Source organism: Camellia sinensis, chromosome 1, assembly GCF_055761805.1.
Source record: "Camellia sinensis isolate YWXY chromosome 1, ASM5576180v1, whole genome shotgun sequence".
In the NCBI taxonomy this organism is placed as follows: domain Eukaryota; kingdom Viridiplantae; phylum Streptophyta; class Magnoliopsida; order Ericales; family Theaceae; genus Camellia; species Camellia sinensis.
In genome coordinates this window covers 124,597,293-124,614,021 of record NC_138961.1, presented here as the reverse complement: position 1 = coordinate 124,614,021, position 16,729 = coordinate 124,597,293, and the positions used below count along the sequence as shown (strand labels likewise).

Here is a 16,729-nt window from a genome sequence, read left to right as displayed (position 1 = left end):
TCAATAGACTTTTATTTGCACCAAAAACGCGCGCGCACACACACACACACATATATATATATATATATATATATATATGTGGGATGCAATACTTGGATGTCCTTAATGAAGTTCAGTTACATGTATTTCATACAAGTGCCCTGCATGCCTAAATTGCTAATTAAAATGGAGGTAGCACTTTTGCTCGAGGATAAGTATGATACCGGAAATTTCACAAAAAAAAGTTTGCCAAATAAGTTTTTTGTGTTTTCAAAAAAAAAAAAAAGAAAAAGAAAAAGCAAAACACAACACCAAACAGATATGATTCGTTAAATACGATCATGTCCATTGGATGAATGTAACATACCCACCACCAACTTTTTTCTTTGGGGTAAGTGAGATTTATTACCACAAAAAAGAAAAAAAGAAAAAAGAACAAAGTATGCAAGATAGCTCAAGACAAAGACCTAAAGAGCGACAAGCAAACCTCAGGAAATCTTGACAACAATATCAAAACCAAGACTTAAACCACTAAACAGGATTCCAACATACACTCATAACTACGTTAATAAAACTTAATTTAAGGAAACATTTACTTAAGAGCATAGAAACAACTTCAATTACATAGTAGAGTTTAAGCTTTCATAATTTTCTCAGCCTTAGTAAAGATTGAGAGATCATCTTCTTAAGCTTTCATAATTTTCTCAGCCTTAGTAAAGATTGAGAGATCATCTTCTTGATGATCTGGCTTATGGTCCATCAATTTCCAAGAGTTCAAGAAATCATCTTTGAGATGATCTGGTTCATGGTCCATCAACTTCCAAGTGCCGTCCGCCTGTTGAACCATGCCCTTGTTCTTTTCAACCCGCCACGAAGCTGGAATTAAATATTCATCCTTTAAAGCATCCACCAATTTGTTAACAAGCGCAATATCACGATCAACTTCCAACTTGAACCCTCCTTTTGATCCTTGTGTACCAGCAACACCATGTAGGTAGGCTTCCAAGTTATGCCAACTTTTCAGAGTTCCAGGTTTCTTCAAGTACTCTGACTTCGTAGTGTCAATTGCTAATTTTTCACCCACGTTTTTGTAGCCTATGAATGGAACCTTTGGAACAATATCTAGGGCATTACGAACACGTAGAACACGGAGATTTTTTAGCCCAGACAAGACCTTTTTGAAGTCTGAATCACCAACTCTTGGGCTAGCAAACACAAAGGCAGTCACAGGACACGCCCTGTCTGGTTGGTTACTAGGAATGTTCAATCCGTTGGCAGCTATGTCAAATGCATTTAGGGTTGCAATTGCTGCACCCAAACTGTGACCAACTACAGTTATGCTGATTTCCTCATTTTGGTATTCCTCAACAAGCCTTCTGACCTCTTCAAGAACCTAAAATATATTATAAATGATGAAACAACAATATTAGTTTTGGCATTGTTCTGCAAATTAAGAAATTATTATGTACTATCTTTTCTTAAACTACAATGTTAGGAAGCCCGAAAAAGTTATCTGAAAAATGAAGTGCTGTGCACTAGATGTCTTCGCAGTGTGCTCACATCACACAAAGTTTGAGACTTTATATGATTCATTTTTTGATCAACTTTTTTAGGTTGGGTATGTTTTTCCTTACTGCAGAAGTATAAGCTTATATAGTAAATAGTTTATCAAAATTACCTGGTCTCTAGCACTAGTCTTGGTGAATGGTGATCTTGGATCATTTGAAGTGTAGATAGAGTAAAATCCCTGATGCACCTTAGTATCATCATCTTGCTCTCCAAGTATCTTTGAAGGTGAAACGAGAAGAATTTGCAAATCATTAACCCATTCCAAGGCCTGGTGTGTTCCTCTCCAGGCAACCACAATGTCTCTCCTCCCCAGCTTAGCCATCCCTTCGTCTGTGGCCACAGCGACATATCCCATCCAATTCGATTCTTTGCTCCATGACTCCCTTGATAGAGACTTCAAGATGAATGCATCGGGGACTTGCGTTGACGATGTTGCATACAAATATTTAGTCACGCGATACATCAACGGATCTAGACCCAGTTTAGCAAAGAGGTCCGTCTTTGCATACCTACTGCTTCCTGCATATTTTGACAACTTATCAGAGATGAAGTTGTCGTAAGTTACTTGAGTCATTTCTCCATAGTGAATGATATACCGCCGGAGATCAATGTCTAGAGGGTCCAATAGGCCCTTCCAGTTTTCTTCACCACTTAGAACCCTCCATCTTTTAGCAATGTTGCTATTGGTGTCCATCTTGTTTCTATTTTTCTCTCTAAACCAATTTGTATATCAGTTTGTTTATATGAAAGTTATACTCATTGTGGTTGGGCTGCATGCTTTATATAGTGTGCTTGAGAGGTACCATGGTACACTGTGTTTGGTTGCATTGACTGTTTGGTACGTCTAGTCTCAATGCATGACTGTTTGGTTAATAGATTCTTGTCAAAATGACCGTCTCATGTATTCAAGAAGGAGGCTGCTTGGATGATTCAACCCATTCAACAATTGGATAAGTAGTTTTAGTCAAAAATAGAACAATAATTTGTTTGGCTCAGTCGCAATGAGTTTGATTTTTCTGAATTACGTGCAGGAATGTGTTTGGTAATTAACTTGAGGTAGACCTGGACTATGTCATACTCGTTCAAATTTATTTGGGAATATGCACAAACGTGTGGTTATTCATTTTATCTCTCTAACCTAGTTAGCTAGCCCTTTGGCACCAAGTCTCTCTTAAGACAGAGACTTTGGGTTCCACTGGAATGGAAGGGTAAGATTTTCTTATAATGTGCATGGGTGTAAGTGTTAACTCTACCGAGGTACTAACTTAACTACTAATCACTTACTTTTGCTTATCAATAAATAAATAAAAACATAGAAAAGGTTATACATCAATAGATTTCTTTCTATTTTTTCTTTTGGGATTTAGAGTCTTTGCAATAGATCTCCCTAGAATGGCCTTACACTTATTATCCAGCTGTTTATGTTTAAAATTGAAGTAAAATTGCATTATTGTAAGGTGCTTAATATTAGTGTTATTTTAATCTTAAATTTGAGTCATTAGATTAACATCACTCACTGTAAGAAACAATGGAAGAGAATCGTTATCTATTTTTTTATCATAAAATATAATGGCAACGTTCTACATTTTTTTATTAATGTAGATTTTGCTACATTTATCTCTAGGAGTAAAAAAAAATTACTGACAACTTAGTATGTATATAACATTACAACATGTTATCATTTTTTTGTCTTTCTGTATTACAACGTACAGAAATGGATCACCGAGAATAATATCTTGTCAACTAACTGAAGGTATAAAAATGTAATAAATTAAATTAAATTAAAAAGGGGAAATATTTGAGAAAACCAAATGTCCATGCGTTGAAGTTTCAAAGTAGAAAGATGCTTCAAGTTTAATCTTTTGAACTCACCAAACAATACACACTGTACAAAGTACAAAATGAATATATTTCGTGGAGCTTGCAAGCAAATAGTATTCAAATACAGTTTTCACTTTGAAACAACTATCTAAATAAAATAATAATAAAAAAAAACTTTATTTTTATTATTTTTTTGTGACATTATAGGAGGTTTCATCAAAAGCTTTTATATTTAGGAAAATTCCCTTAAATTATGACTCATTTTCACTTTATCTACTAAACTTCAAAACTCAGCAATTAAACCACTCAAAATATTATCTTATTACAATTAATCTTTTTTGTTATAATTTTATCAAAAAAAATCAGATCTGGGAACATTGCTGTGCAGCCCGCGCAGCAGCGTCTACTGTGCGCGATTTGGGCCTATTTCGGGGCCTATTTTGATAATCCAAACCGTTCACATTTTAGAATACATCAAGTACAACATGCCTGCAAAAAATCAAGTTAATCAGATATCGTTTACCTATTCATCCACTCACATTTGTATTCATTTTAATCAAGTTAAAATACATTTGTGTTTATTTTTGTAGATACAAATGTGAGTCGATGAATGGGTAAACGATATCCGATTAACTTGATTTTTTGCATGCATGCTCGATTTGGCATATTCTAAAATGTGAACGGTTTGGATTATCAAAATAGGCCCCAAAATGGGCCCAAATCACTGCACGGCAGACGCTGCTGCGCGGGCTGCGCAGCAACGTCCCCACTTCCTGGGTAAAGCACATGACACATTTATTGAATTTTTAGGTCAACAATACCCATTATTAATTATTTTAGGATAATAATACGTATATCTGGTGATTTTATGTGTACTTTTTCTCTCTTATTTTAGTAGCAAACTGCAAACATGATCACCAAATAAGGGCATTATTGCTAGGAATGGCAACGGGGCGGGGCGGGGCCGGGGATCACCCTCCCCGTCCCCGATCACCGAAAGTACAAACTTCCCCGTCCCCGGCCCCGATCCCCGGCGGGGAACCCCTCACCCTCCCCGGCCCCGCCCCCAACGGGGATCGGGTTTCCCCGACCCCGGAAAATCCCCGTCTCTGTTTAGCTTATCATCATCAACAACATCATCGATCATCAACACCAACATCATCGATCATCAACAAAATCAGTTTCATCAACAAAAATACCATGAACTGGTAACATCATCAAAAAAAAATAATAATAATAAAATAAAATAGACAGATCTGGTGGGAGGGAGGAGCCGAGATGACGGATCTTCTCAGATCTTTTCAGATCTGACGGTGACCTGGCGGAGAAAGATGGCCGTGAGAGGCGACGGATGAGGCGATGAGAGGAGGAAGCGACGGAGAGGCGTCTGTGGAGAGGAGAGAGAGAGAGAGAAGAGAGACAGATCAAATAGAAGATAGATCAGAGATATATAATAGGATATATGATAGATTAGAGTCAGAGAAGAGATAATATAATATAATAGTAATAGATATAATAGAAGATTTGAGAGATCAGAGATATATAAGTCAGAGATATTATATAATATATTAGAGTCAGAGATAGGATAATAGATATAATAGATTGGAGTCAGAAATATATAATAGATATAATAGATTAGATTCAAAGATATATAATAGATTAGAGTCAGAGATAATATTATAGATATATAATAGATTTTCGGGGGAGAAACGGGGCGGGGAACGGGGCCGGGGACGGGCCGGGTCCGGGGCTGTGAAAGTGATTCCCGTCCCCGGCCCGAATTTGATCGGGGATTCAATTTTAAATACCATCCCCGTCCCGTTGGGGGTATTTTTCGGGGAAAAACCACTTTTATCGGGGACGGGGGGTCGGGTCCCCGTCGGGCCGGTTTTAAATTGCCATCCCTAATTATTGCCTTCAAAATTTAATAAATGTGTTATGTATGTTATACATAATCTGATTTTCCATAATTCTAAACAGAATACTAACAAAAAGGGTTAACTGTCATAAGATAATATTTTGAGAGGTTAGCTGTTGAGTCTTGAAATTTAAGGGGCAAAATATAAATGAGTCATAATTTGAGAGAATTTACTGCAATTTATCCTTATATTTAAAGTCTTGTGGTGGTAAAGTTATGTTTTTGTTTTTTGTTTTCTTTTTGTGTTTTTTCTTCTTAAATTAGAATGTACTCTTTTAAGATTTTAATCTATATAAATATTTTGTCTCATTTTTATTAATCATTCGTTAGTATTGTTAAAAAATATTTTTGTCATACTTTTTACACTAAAAAATATGATCAATTTGGCCTTAGTAAAACAAAAGATTAATATAATTATATTAAATTGTATTTTTTTAATTTCATTTGTGATCAACGTAATTTATTTATTTTTAAATCAAGATTGTAGGTTTCAAAGATGAATTGGCAAAGGAATTTCATATATGGACTCGCCATTTTAAATAGATTGGGTATCATTTTGCATGATTATTGTAAGTTATGCATAGAAAAAAAAATAGTAAATTATACTCGTTTTCCTTGAGTTTAAGGAAAATAGTTAATTTTAGAAGTTTGACATAATTACATTAACTTTTTTTTTTACTAAAATTAAAACGAGTAAAATTAAAATAAATAATGAGTAGAAATTGGAATAAACAAAGGTTTGGGGCTATTTTAGTCACAAAAGAAAAAATAGGTTATTTTAGCCACAACAAACAAAACATCACATCCAATCCTTAATCATTACACTATTCTCTCACAAAAAAAGTCAAAAAGTCCTTCACAAACCAAGCTTTTTAGCCCAGGCAAAAAAAGTCAAAAAGTCCTTCCCAAACCAAGCTTTTTAGCCCAGGCTAAAAAAGTTAAAAAAAATCAAAAAGTCAAAAAATCAATCCACTTCTCAAACGGAGGTATAATAAATTATACTTGTTTTCTTTGAGTTTAAGAAAATATAGTTAATTTTAGAAGTTTGACATAATTACATTAACTTTTTTTTTTACTAAGATTAAAACGAGTAAAATTAAAATAAATAATGAGTAGAAATTGGAATAAACAAAGGTAAATATATATTTTAATAAAAAATATATAACAATATTATTTTTTTCATTTATACATCTCACGAAATCACTACAAGACACTACAACAAAACTAACTATTTACGGCATTGTGTTTATGACATGCATTAAATGCATGTCGTAGTTAGTACATTCTACGATTTTTTGTTTTTTTTACAAGTCGTTAATGTTTTGTCAATAACAGAATACATACCATATAAGTCGTTGATTCATATATTTATAATATGTAAAAGTATACCATAAAAAATGTATGTTTTTACGACTTACAAAAAATATGTCGTAAAATATTTGCACTTATGACAACATACATTTCATATTGTAAAATATACAACTTTACACGGCATGCATTAACATGTCGTGAAAACTTCTGAAAAAATAAATAAAAATAAATTCAATCCGAATTTTTTTATGGCATGCAAAAGCATGCCGAAAAAAATGTATGTTTTCACTGCATACAAAAATATGTCATAAAATATTTGTACTTAAGACAACATACATTTCATGTTGTAAAATATTATAACTTTACACGGCATGTATTAGCATGTCATAAAAACTTTTTTAAAAAAAAATTTCAATCTGATTTTTTTTTTATTTAAAAAAGCTAACAATTTCCAACCAAGCTTCTTACTTTAAATTTTTGTAATTGAGGACAACGTAAAAAATAATTTATATATTATTTTATAATTTAGTGTTTCTTTTAAGGGATAATTGCACCCAGTTGGATTTTGGGGAAAAAAATTACATATTGATTGAAAAGTTTATAATTTTAATGATTAATATTTATATAACTACTCACTAATTTGTAATTATTTTTTTAAAATTACTTTGATTTGATATTTTCCCTTCTTTTAACAATTTATTTATTTTTTACTTTTTAAATGTGCCTAATATGAGTACAACTAAAAAATAGAATATTTGTAAAAAAAATTAATAAAATATAATATATATATAAAATGTATTAAATTTTATATTTTTTGAATTTACTGATTTTTTAAAAAAATTTAAAAATATTTTTCTTTTTAATATATGTAAATTATTTGAATTTAAAAAGTAAAAAAAATTATTTGAAATATTTAAAAACTTACAATTGGTGGTGTTTGAGAAGTTTGTCTGTTGGCTTTTTTTTTTTTGATTTTTTTCACTAAGGGTAATGATTGGTGGCCATAAATTATGTGACTCAAATGGCCTGAAAATGCCAAAATGATGTCGTTTTGAGTACAAAACAACTCCAAAAAATGCCAAAACGACGTCGTTTTGACATTTTCAAGCCATTTGAGCCACAGAATTTGTAGCCACCAAACATTTTTCTTCCACTAAAAGGCAAACTTTTTGCAAAACTAAAAAAAATAAATCCAAATAAAATATCACATTCAACTCCACAATTATTTTATTTTTTCTCTCACAAACATCAAATTTAACCACAAAAAAAAGCCAACTATCTTTTCAAACACCAAAAAAAATTTCTTCAATAATATCTTACAACTAAAAAAACCCACATAAAAACTCACTTCCCAAATACCCACAATATCTAAAACAGAAAACTAAAAAGCAATGGCCTTGTTTGGTTTGTATTTGAGAAACATGTTTTGAAATAAAAAGTACCAAAATTTGTTTGGTTTGGTTTTTTTCGAAAGATGTTTCGAAAAATTATTTTGAGAGAGAGTTTTAGAAAAAGTGATTGATTTGATGTGTATGAAAGCGAGATTTGTTTGAAAAATTTGTAAACCAAATAAGTTTTGAAAAATTTGTTTGGAAAAATTTGTTTGGTTTGATTATTTTTAAAAACTTATTTGTAGAGAATTTTTTCCAAACTGGCTCGTTTGGTTTGATTTTTTGAAAAAAATTTGGGAAATTTTCTCTACAAATAAGTTTTCAAAAATAACCAAACCAAACAAATTTTCCCAAAAAAATTTCCCAAAACTTGTAAACCAAACAAGTTTTCCAAGCAAATCTCTCTCTCACACACATCAAATCAATCACTTTTTCCAAAACTCTATCTCAAAATAATTTTCCAAAACATCTTTTAAAAAAAACCAAACCAAACATGTTTTCGTACTTTTTATCTCTAAAACACATCTCTCAAACACAAACCAAACATACCCTTTCGCTCTCTCACTCGTTACTCTCTCACTCGCTCTCTGGCTCTCGACCTCTATATCTCAACCCTCTCTAAACCCTAATCTCTCTCAATCGATCGAATCAACCTTCTTCAGCCCCGTTTGATCTAATCACAGAGCGATTGGTGATTCATCTCCGGTCCAATCTCAGAGCGATTGGCAATTTCGATTTTGAGATTTTAAAGCTCCACCGCCTCCACCATCTGCACCGGCGAGGGGAGCGAGCACCATCATCTACTAAGGTGAGCACCACCGTTTCTTTCTCTCTCTCTCTCAGTTTCATATTCTCTTTCTCTCTCTCTCAAACTCTTCCTTCCCGTCGGGTTTGGTCAGATAATGAAACCAGTGCATTTTATTTAAGAATTTCGTTGTTTGAGCAATTTGTTGTATAATAATTTGTTGATGGAATCTCGATTAAATTTCACTCCAGTTTTCCTATTTCATGTTCATGCTTCTTGTGCACACTGCACATGCCTTTTCCTTAACAAAATTTCTTCTAGTTGTAGTGATTGACAAATTCTCTGTTTCTCTGAAAAACTTTATGGACCTTTGTTTCCTTTGCTTGTTTTATGAATGGATTTGAAGACTTTGAAGACTTAAAGTTTTATTATCTTTGTTGTCTGTTGGATTTTAGTTGTATTTTGTGTGTAGAGGATTACTATTTGTGACTAGATATTAGGAAAATGATATTCATCAATAATCTTCATTTATTGTAACAATTTGCTGAAAAATCTGGTTCATTTATGGATGGAGTGGAGGCAGAGCCGTGTGCGGCAATTCTGTTTGGCGTTCACTTCAATGTAATTGTAATTTAAAGCTTCAATTTGTTGCTCTCTCTTTCTCTCTCTCTATCTGTACCCATTTGGCGTTGTCTGTTGCGTCCAAGTCACAGCAACCTCTTGATTTGCCTTTTGGTCTGAAGTTTATTGTGGACTCATTCTTGTGGTTTCAACATTTCATTTTATCAAATTTGTCACAATTTCATCCAAAATTATAATCAATTTCCTTAAAACAAATATGATCATATAATTGTGGTGATGATATGACAGAGGTGCCAGTGGATTATGCTCTTCTATGGTCTCTGGATTCGGCTGCATTCAAGGTTAGGAGTGTATTCTCACACTTCCACTGAATTTTGAATTGTTCATTTCTACCATTTCTGATTGATGCATCTATTTTATTTGTGTATTTATTTTCATGTTTTTAAGTCTGTTTGAATAAGTTTTTAAATTTTTTGGTCTTTCATTTCACTCAATTATTGGTGTATGTTATGAGATTTATGTGTTTTGAGATTTTTATATAATTCAATAGTTGACACTTCAGAGAGATTTTTTTAACCCATATGGATCTCCAGGGAACTGGGGGAGTGAATGCTGATAACCTGAATACATGCATAAATTATAGTTCCAGTGCTGGAAGGAAATCCTGTGAGATTAGATATGCAATGATTGAAGTTATTGATTATAAAATTAAACTAATGTTAACTTAATATTCAAAGTTGAGCAGTCAAATTTGCCTTGTGTTGACTTATTCTGAATGAACAGAAACTAGATATGTCCATTTATCATCCTCATCTATGAATATTGTTTCATTAGCCTTTGTAATTATGGTTTTTCTGATAGGATTTGTGAATAATGGAAATATGTCCAGGATAACCTCTTTCACAGGAAGGAAAATTAATGTTTAACAAACCTCTGCTAGTGATAGATCGACATTGTCCCTCATGGCCGATTAAGTAGGTGATGAATAACCTGCCTGAAAACCAACAAATTATGACACCTCAGAATTGCCACCAAAAAATTCTACTTTTCTAAGAAACTTGTTCTGAATTGTGCTTTGGTTTGTAATGTCTCCAACTGTTTCTTTCAGCTTTAGGCCCCGTTTGGGGACTTACTTTTTTAGCCAATTAGTCAAAAAGTTACCAAATTAGCCAAAAAGCCAATAACTCATACCAAAAAGTCAAAGATTCTCTTTTCTCTCTACTTTTTGCACATCTTTTCGTAATTAGCTAAAAAGTCATCCCAAACATACATGTTTTTTTACCTACCTTTTTAGCCAAATAGCCAAAAAGTTACTAAATTAGCCTATTCCCAAACGAGGCCTTAGTGAATATGAAGTTTGATTAAATGATTGGCACTTACACAGGTTCCAAATGCATAAGAACCACGCACCGTGACAAAGGTACTAAGGTAAACCATCCAATCATGCTCCGTAGAACTACTTTTGTGGCTCTGATCTTTGGGACCATAGCCATCTTCTTCATCAGCTCGAGTCTTGTCTTCTAGTATAAGTGGCTCCCTTATCTCTTCTTGCAAGCTGTTCTCACCTTGCTCCAAAATTTGGAGAATTCAAATTTATGGTCAAGAATTTAATGGAGAATGCTAACAAAAGGTAGGCCTTTCAACTCAATTCCCTACTGTGACAGAAAGCAGATTGGGCAAATTTCTAGATCTGTAGGGTGGCTGGGGCAAACTTGTAGGTTCATTTATCTTTGCCCAGTTTTGTGCTTTCTAAGATAGGCCATTTGAGTTTTTTTACCACACCAGCCTGAACCTTGTGAAATTGTGAAACACTTCTAAGTATAATTTGGATAAATTCTAATTTTCTTCAGCACAGTTTTTAATAACATATTAACTTCTAAGTGGATAATATACTATTAGTTTAATAATTTTCGTTTCCTTTGCGTCCTCTCTTTATTTGGTTGTTGTCTTTACCCTTTTTGATGAGGCGTATCTATTGCATCAGACTGTTTGAACACCCACAACTGGCTCAATTGATATTGTGCAGCGGCTTTTAGGAAGTGCCTGCGTAGATTGAGTGCTCTTAATATTGATGCACTTGGCTTCCATGAATATATCTAGTTGACTTTTTAAATGAATCAGTATAGAGCTGATTTACTGACACTAGGCAAGTGAACTAGGATGGGCTTTGATTTTGTTGAAATCATTGCTTGGGAAACTATGCACAAGAATTCTACAGGGATTAGAAACTTTGATCATAAAAGCATGGATAACCATTATGTTTGTGTCACCTTGATGACTATTAATGAGCCCTAGGTTGATGATGTTAGTACCTCAGACATCTTGTTTGTCTATTTCTTGAATTTATGCCAGTACTTTTAATATACTTTGACGTTTACTATTGGACAGGATTTTGTTCTGTGATGAAAGCCAGGATGAACCACACTATGAAGTGCTTGCCAAGTTTGTTTTTCAATTCTTGTTGTAATGAAAGTTCTAAATTTATCACAGCATTTTTAGTTTTGCAATGTTGGGAGGTGTTAAGATGTCTTGATATCCATTATGATGGTTTCCTAATCATGGACGCAACCTGAATATTCCCATGGAAAGAACTATTGAGAAGCTTATAATTTATTGTTTGCACCTTATAGGAATATTTAGATGCTATGTAACATTTGAAAAATGCAGTACAATCTCTTAACGGCTTTTAACTGTTAAGACCTACATTTTTTACTCACTGTTAATTTTATTTCTTTCTCAGTTTTTTCTTTCCTTTTTTCGGGTGGGATGAGAGGTTTTAAGAGTTTTTTTATATTCATTATTTTGGTTTTCTAATCATAGAGGCAACCTGAATACTTCCATCCCATGGAAAAGAACTATTGAGAAGCTTATAATTTCTTGCTTGCATCTTATAGGAATATTGTAGATGCTATGCTGGTGGACTGTTTGTTGTGTACTTTGCTCTGCTGCAACAGGTGGCAGCATAAAAGATATTCAGTTGATTGCATGACCTTTCATCCTCTATATTTGATCCTCGCTGTCAACTTTTGTTTATGCATATCTCAGTGACTATTTTTTTGAAGTGATTCACTTATTCTTTTGAACAGGTTCCTCTTACTAATGAATTCATTACTAATGGTGCTCCTCTTGCCAGGTTACATATCCAACATCTCGTCAACATGCCACTGGGTCCTTGGATGACTTGCCAAGAACAGTAGCGTGTACCATGCATCAAGGATCTGCTGTTAACAGCATGGATTTTCTTCCTTGTCATCACACATTGCTTCTTGGTATGATGGTCTTTGATCAATGATTTGAACATACCACCAATGATTTCAATGGTTGAGCTCTTGCTATATAAATATACGAGTTCTTCCTTTTCTTTCCCATATTTGATGTAGATTCTCTTTTAAACAGTTGGTTTTGCTACTGGTGAAATAACGCTCTGGCAAGTGGGGATGCGATATAAATTGGTTTCAAAGCCATTCAAGATATGGGACATGGCAAATTGTTATATGCTGCTTCAGGTTCATTTTCTTCCTTTTCTTTCCTTGTTGCTTGTTATCTTAGCATTCTATGATGTGATACATACCTATGATATGAGATATCTATGGACATGTACAAATTAATTGTGACCAGATTATTTCTTGTTTGATTTGGGGCATTTATAATACTAATCTTCAACTAGCCGCCGTCAAATATTAATTTTTTTTTTATTTTTTTTATTTTTAAATTCCCATTTGGAGTGTTAAGATCAAAGTGATAATTTGGAAAAGAAGTCTCCAATTGATGTTAACATGTAGGAACCCTAATCTTTGTGTGTTGGACATTTATAATACTAATCTTCTGTAAGTTGTTGAGTTTGCCCTAGCTTTGCAGGAAGCTGGGTGCTTGTTTGTTGTTCTAAAATGTGTGCTTGCACTTGTTGTTGTTGTTGTTGTTGTTACTGTTGTTGCTGTTGTTGCTACTGCTACTGCTACTACTGCTGCTGCAACTGCAACATCTGCTCGTCAAATCCTTACCATTGGTATTGGGACAGGGACTTTCTGTAGTGGCCAAGTTAATTGATTCTTTAGCTTTCTCTAGTACTCCTAATAATGCTTGTGTTGTATATAATCTTTTTGCTTTCATTTATACAGATAATTTGCTATTTGATCTTGTAATTTGCTTTTAAAGTACTAAAATAGACATTTTAATGATATTGTGTGTTCATATATTGAGTTTATACATATAATAAACTTTGAATTTGCTCTCTCTCTCTCTCTCTCTCTATATATATATATATATATATTAAAAATAATCTTCTACGACATATAAAATTATGTCATGAAAAGTGTAATGATTTATGACATGTAAGAAAATGTCGTAAAAGATTATATACAGCATACAAAGTATGCCATAAATATATTAAAAATAACCTTCTACGGCATACAAAATCGTGCCGTGAAAAGTGATGATTTATGACATGCAAGAAAATGTTGTAAAATATTATATACGGCATATAAAATATGCTATAAATATATTAAAAATAACATTCTACGAGATGCAAAATTATGCCATGGAAAGTATGATAATTTATGGCATGACAAAAATGTCGTAAAAAATTATATACGACATACAAAGTATGTCATTGATGTTTTATTTATTACTTTTTACAACTTTATCTCCATGCCATAAAGGATGCTCAACTTTTTACGGCATGTCATATAACGGCATTTGTGTGCATGCCGTGAAAAAGTTTTTACGACATACATTGCAAATCATAAAAATTTAATTTTGTTGTAGTGAGAATTTTCACTTTTGGCAACTAAATTTTTGGTCGTCGAAAGTTAATTTTTAGTCGCCGAAGGGTTTCAGCGACTAAATTATTTGGTTGCAGAAGTAGTCATCGAAGAATTGTCGGTAAAGCTACCAAATGTATTCAATTTTCGACTAAATTTTTAGTCACCAAAAGGTTGAACATAAAATTAAATTAGTACATTTTCGACGACCAAACTTTTAGTGGCCTAAAGTCCCACATTTTTAGCTACTAAAAGTTTAGTTGACAGAGTTTTTGTTTTGATTATTAAATATTTGGTCATCTAAAGTCTTACATTTTTTGCTACTAAAATTTTAATCGACAAAAAGTTCATGTTTTGGCTACTAAATAATTGGACCACCACCACCATTAGCTCTTATGATCTTGGGTTCAAAATTTTTTAGTTGCAAACAATTTATTGGACTTAGTCTGTATAGGGTTTTGTCTTGATTTTAATTGAGCACTCCACTAGTGGATGATAGAATTATTTCTATAGATTAATCGTTCTATTGAACTAGATACCGAGTTATCAAAAAAAAAAAGCTGCTCTCATGGTTTGTTCTCTATACACAACACACTGACATACATACACAAATATATACTATTATATAAAATCCATACCTGAATTTGTGTAGATATGTCACTTTAAAAAATAAAAATAAAAATAAATAAATAAATACTCATAAACAGTAATACCATAGATTTAAAATAAAACTAAAAATAAAAAGAACTCTCAATTGCTTTGATTATAAATTTTATAATCCACATGATTTTTTGATGGGGTATTTTTTTTTAAGGTCCCTGATATTATGATTTTATATTATAAAAGACATCAAATATTTTCATGATGTCTAAGGTCCCTCAACATCAATTCAGAGAAAATTGGTCCAGAGAAAATTTAAGTCAGAGAAAATTGAAATTTCTCTGGACTTCCCTAAACTTCCTAAATTTCTCTGCCCTTCTTTTTTTTTTGAACATAAGAATTCCCCTACCTCAACTCACTTCCTTGCTTCTCAAAGGTGAGGAAGAAAGGCAACTTCTCTAACCGAGGAGCCTCCAAAAAACAGATGCAGAGAGGTGTTTGGTCCAGGCCATGAATACGAAGCAGTGATAATGGAACAAATTTATGTAGTTCATCTATCGTATCCGTTATCATGAACCCAGAGAAATTTGAATTTTCTCTGGGTTGAATCCAGAGAAATTTGAGAAATTCGAGAAATTCTTGCCTTCACTTAGCCTTCTCTTGCATGGAAGTGTTGGATGATCTTGAGAAATATAAGTTCGATTTGAAGTTGGGTTCTAAAGTGAGATTCGTCATGAGCCTTATACCTCGGTGCATCATCAGGAAAGAGAAGGTTCTAATCTTCTGCCACAACATTGCTCCGATTAATCTATTCTAGACATATTCGATGACATGGAAAAAGTGGGTGTTGAGCATGATTTTCAGCGAGGAGCACATGGAGGACCCATCCCAATGGCAAGCAGAGAAAATTGAAGACGATATCTTGAGAGAGATCGTATGTGGGGTCTAGCTACATCAATCATCGTTGAAAATGGAGTCGGCGAATTGCAGACTGTAGCGCCTCCTCCACCTGATCTGCCGCCGAACAGGCCACCTCATCGCTTCCGTCCATGGCCGCGGCAGCTATGGGGGGATTCGAAATGAGCCAACATTCAAGCATGTGGAGGGCGTTGAGTCGGTCAGAATCGAAGTCTGAAGTGAGTTGGAGCTCGGCGAGGTGAAAGAGTTCTAGAGGCGGTGGTTGTGGGTAAGAATGGCAGTGGGTTTGGGGTGGTGATGGGTCAGATTCCAGCGATGGTGGTGGTGGTGGGTGAGAGTGGTGTGAGATCGGTGAGTTTGGGAGTGGGAATCTCCACTAGGTAAAGCTTGGGAAGTGTTGGAAGATGAGGACTCAGAGTTGGGTTGTTGGGGTGGCGGTGGGTCAGATGATGAAGATAGTATAAAGGACTGAAATTTCTCTGATATATGTTTAGGGATCTTAGACATCAAAAAATAATTTTGTGGATCTCTTCCATTACGAAAAGTAGGAGAGGGACCCTAGACCAATTTTTCCTTTTTTAATTGTGCACGGTAGTTTTTATATAATCTAACACAAAAAACCACCACATGGTGGGCACAAAGTGATTTAACCGGAAACTTCTGCATTTGCATAAATTAGTGATTTAATGTATACAAATGCGTAACGCTCACTAGTTTCCAAGCAACAAAAAAGAGAGAAAATGGTGGGAAGCATACTCCATGAAGTCGATAAAAAAAACTATTTCATTCAGTCAATGTTTCATAATGCAAATAGAAAATTAATCTAGCATACATGTAGCACATCAATGGCCTACTTTTTTCTTTTTGCTTTTTTTTTAATTTTTATTTTTTATAATTAGGTGTCCAGACCAGTTTATGTACATTTTGATTATACAAGCGTCCTATTTAAAATCAGAACAAACACCCTGTACAGACTAGTCCCAAAAACTTATTACAGCTAGTGAGTATTGAACCTAGGATTTAAAAGGAGCACATCCCCAAATCTCAAATTGTACTCATTAGGCCAATCCCTTGAAATTCATATCAATGGCCTACTTGTGCTGTTAAAAAATTATAGCCACCTTGTGAGGCAAAC

General features: G+C 33.7%; 2 protein-coding genes across 4 annotated transcripts; one reads left to right on the top strand and one right to left on the bottom strand.

Annotated features, from left to right (window-relative positions):
- Window positions 1–332: 332 nt before the first annotated feature.
- Window positions 333–2,307, bottom strand: LOC114279526 (phospholipase A1-IIgamma). Its single transcript, XM_028221779.2, has 2 exons — window positions 1,658–2,307; window positions 333–1,372 (listed from the first exon to the last, which is right to left on the bottom strand). Exons 1-2 carry the CDS (start codon window positions 2,240–2,242, stop codon window positions 665–667), a joined length of 1,293 nt encoding a protein of 430 aa, XP_028077580.2. The 5' UTR covers window positions 2,243–2,307; the 3' UTR covers window positions 333–664.
- Window positions 2,308–8,544: 6,237 nt separating this feature from the next.
- LOC114279527 (topless-related protein 2) lies at window positions 8,545–13,509 on the top strand. 3 transcript variants are annotated; one of them, XM_028221782.2, is made up of 6 exons: window positions 8,545–8,797; window positions 9,605–9,657; window positions 10,701–10,744; window positions 12,450–12,585; window positions 12,713–12,822; window positions 13,335–13,509. In XM_028221782.2, the coding sequence occupies exons 2-6, from the start codon at window positions 9,630–9,632 to the stop codon at window positions 13,467–13,469; spliced, it is 453 nt and encodes a 150-aa protein (XP_028077583.2). In that variant the 5' UTR covers window positions 8,545–8,797; window positions 9,605–9,629; the 3' UTR covers window positions 13,470–13,509. The 3 variants fall into 3 exon arrangements, with proteins under 3 accessions (XP_028077583.2, XP_028077581.2, XP_028077582.2); XM_028221780.2 differs by having other exon boundaries at window positions 13,175–13,509; XM_028221781.2 differs by lacking the exons at window positions 8,545–8,797; window positions 9,605–9,657 and adding an exon at window positions 10,292–10,430 and having other exon boundaries at window positions 10,662–10,744; window positions 13,175–13,509.
- Window positions 13,510–16,729: the final 3,220 nt, after the last annotated feature.

Coding starts and splice junctions, on each gene's coding strand:
- LOC114279526 (XM_028221779.2), bottom strand. CDS start 2,242: ATGGACACCAATAGCAACATTGCTAAAAGATGGAGGGTTCTAAGTGGT. Junction 1,373..1,657: donor AGACTAGTGCTAGAGACCAG/GTAATTTTGATA, acceptor AATATATTTTAG/GTTCTTGAAGAGGTCAGAAG.
- LOC114279527 (XM_028221780.2), top strand. CDS start 9,630: ATGGTCTCTGGATTCGGCTGCATTCAAG. Junction 12,586..12,712: donor TCATCACACATTGCTTCTTG/GTATGATGGTCT, acceptor TCTTTTAAACAG/TTGGTTTTGCTACTGGTGAA. Junction 12,823..13,174: donor ATTGTTATATGCTGCTTCAG/GTTCATTTTCTT, acceptor CTAGCTTTGCAG/GAAGCTGGGTGCTTGTTTGT.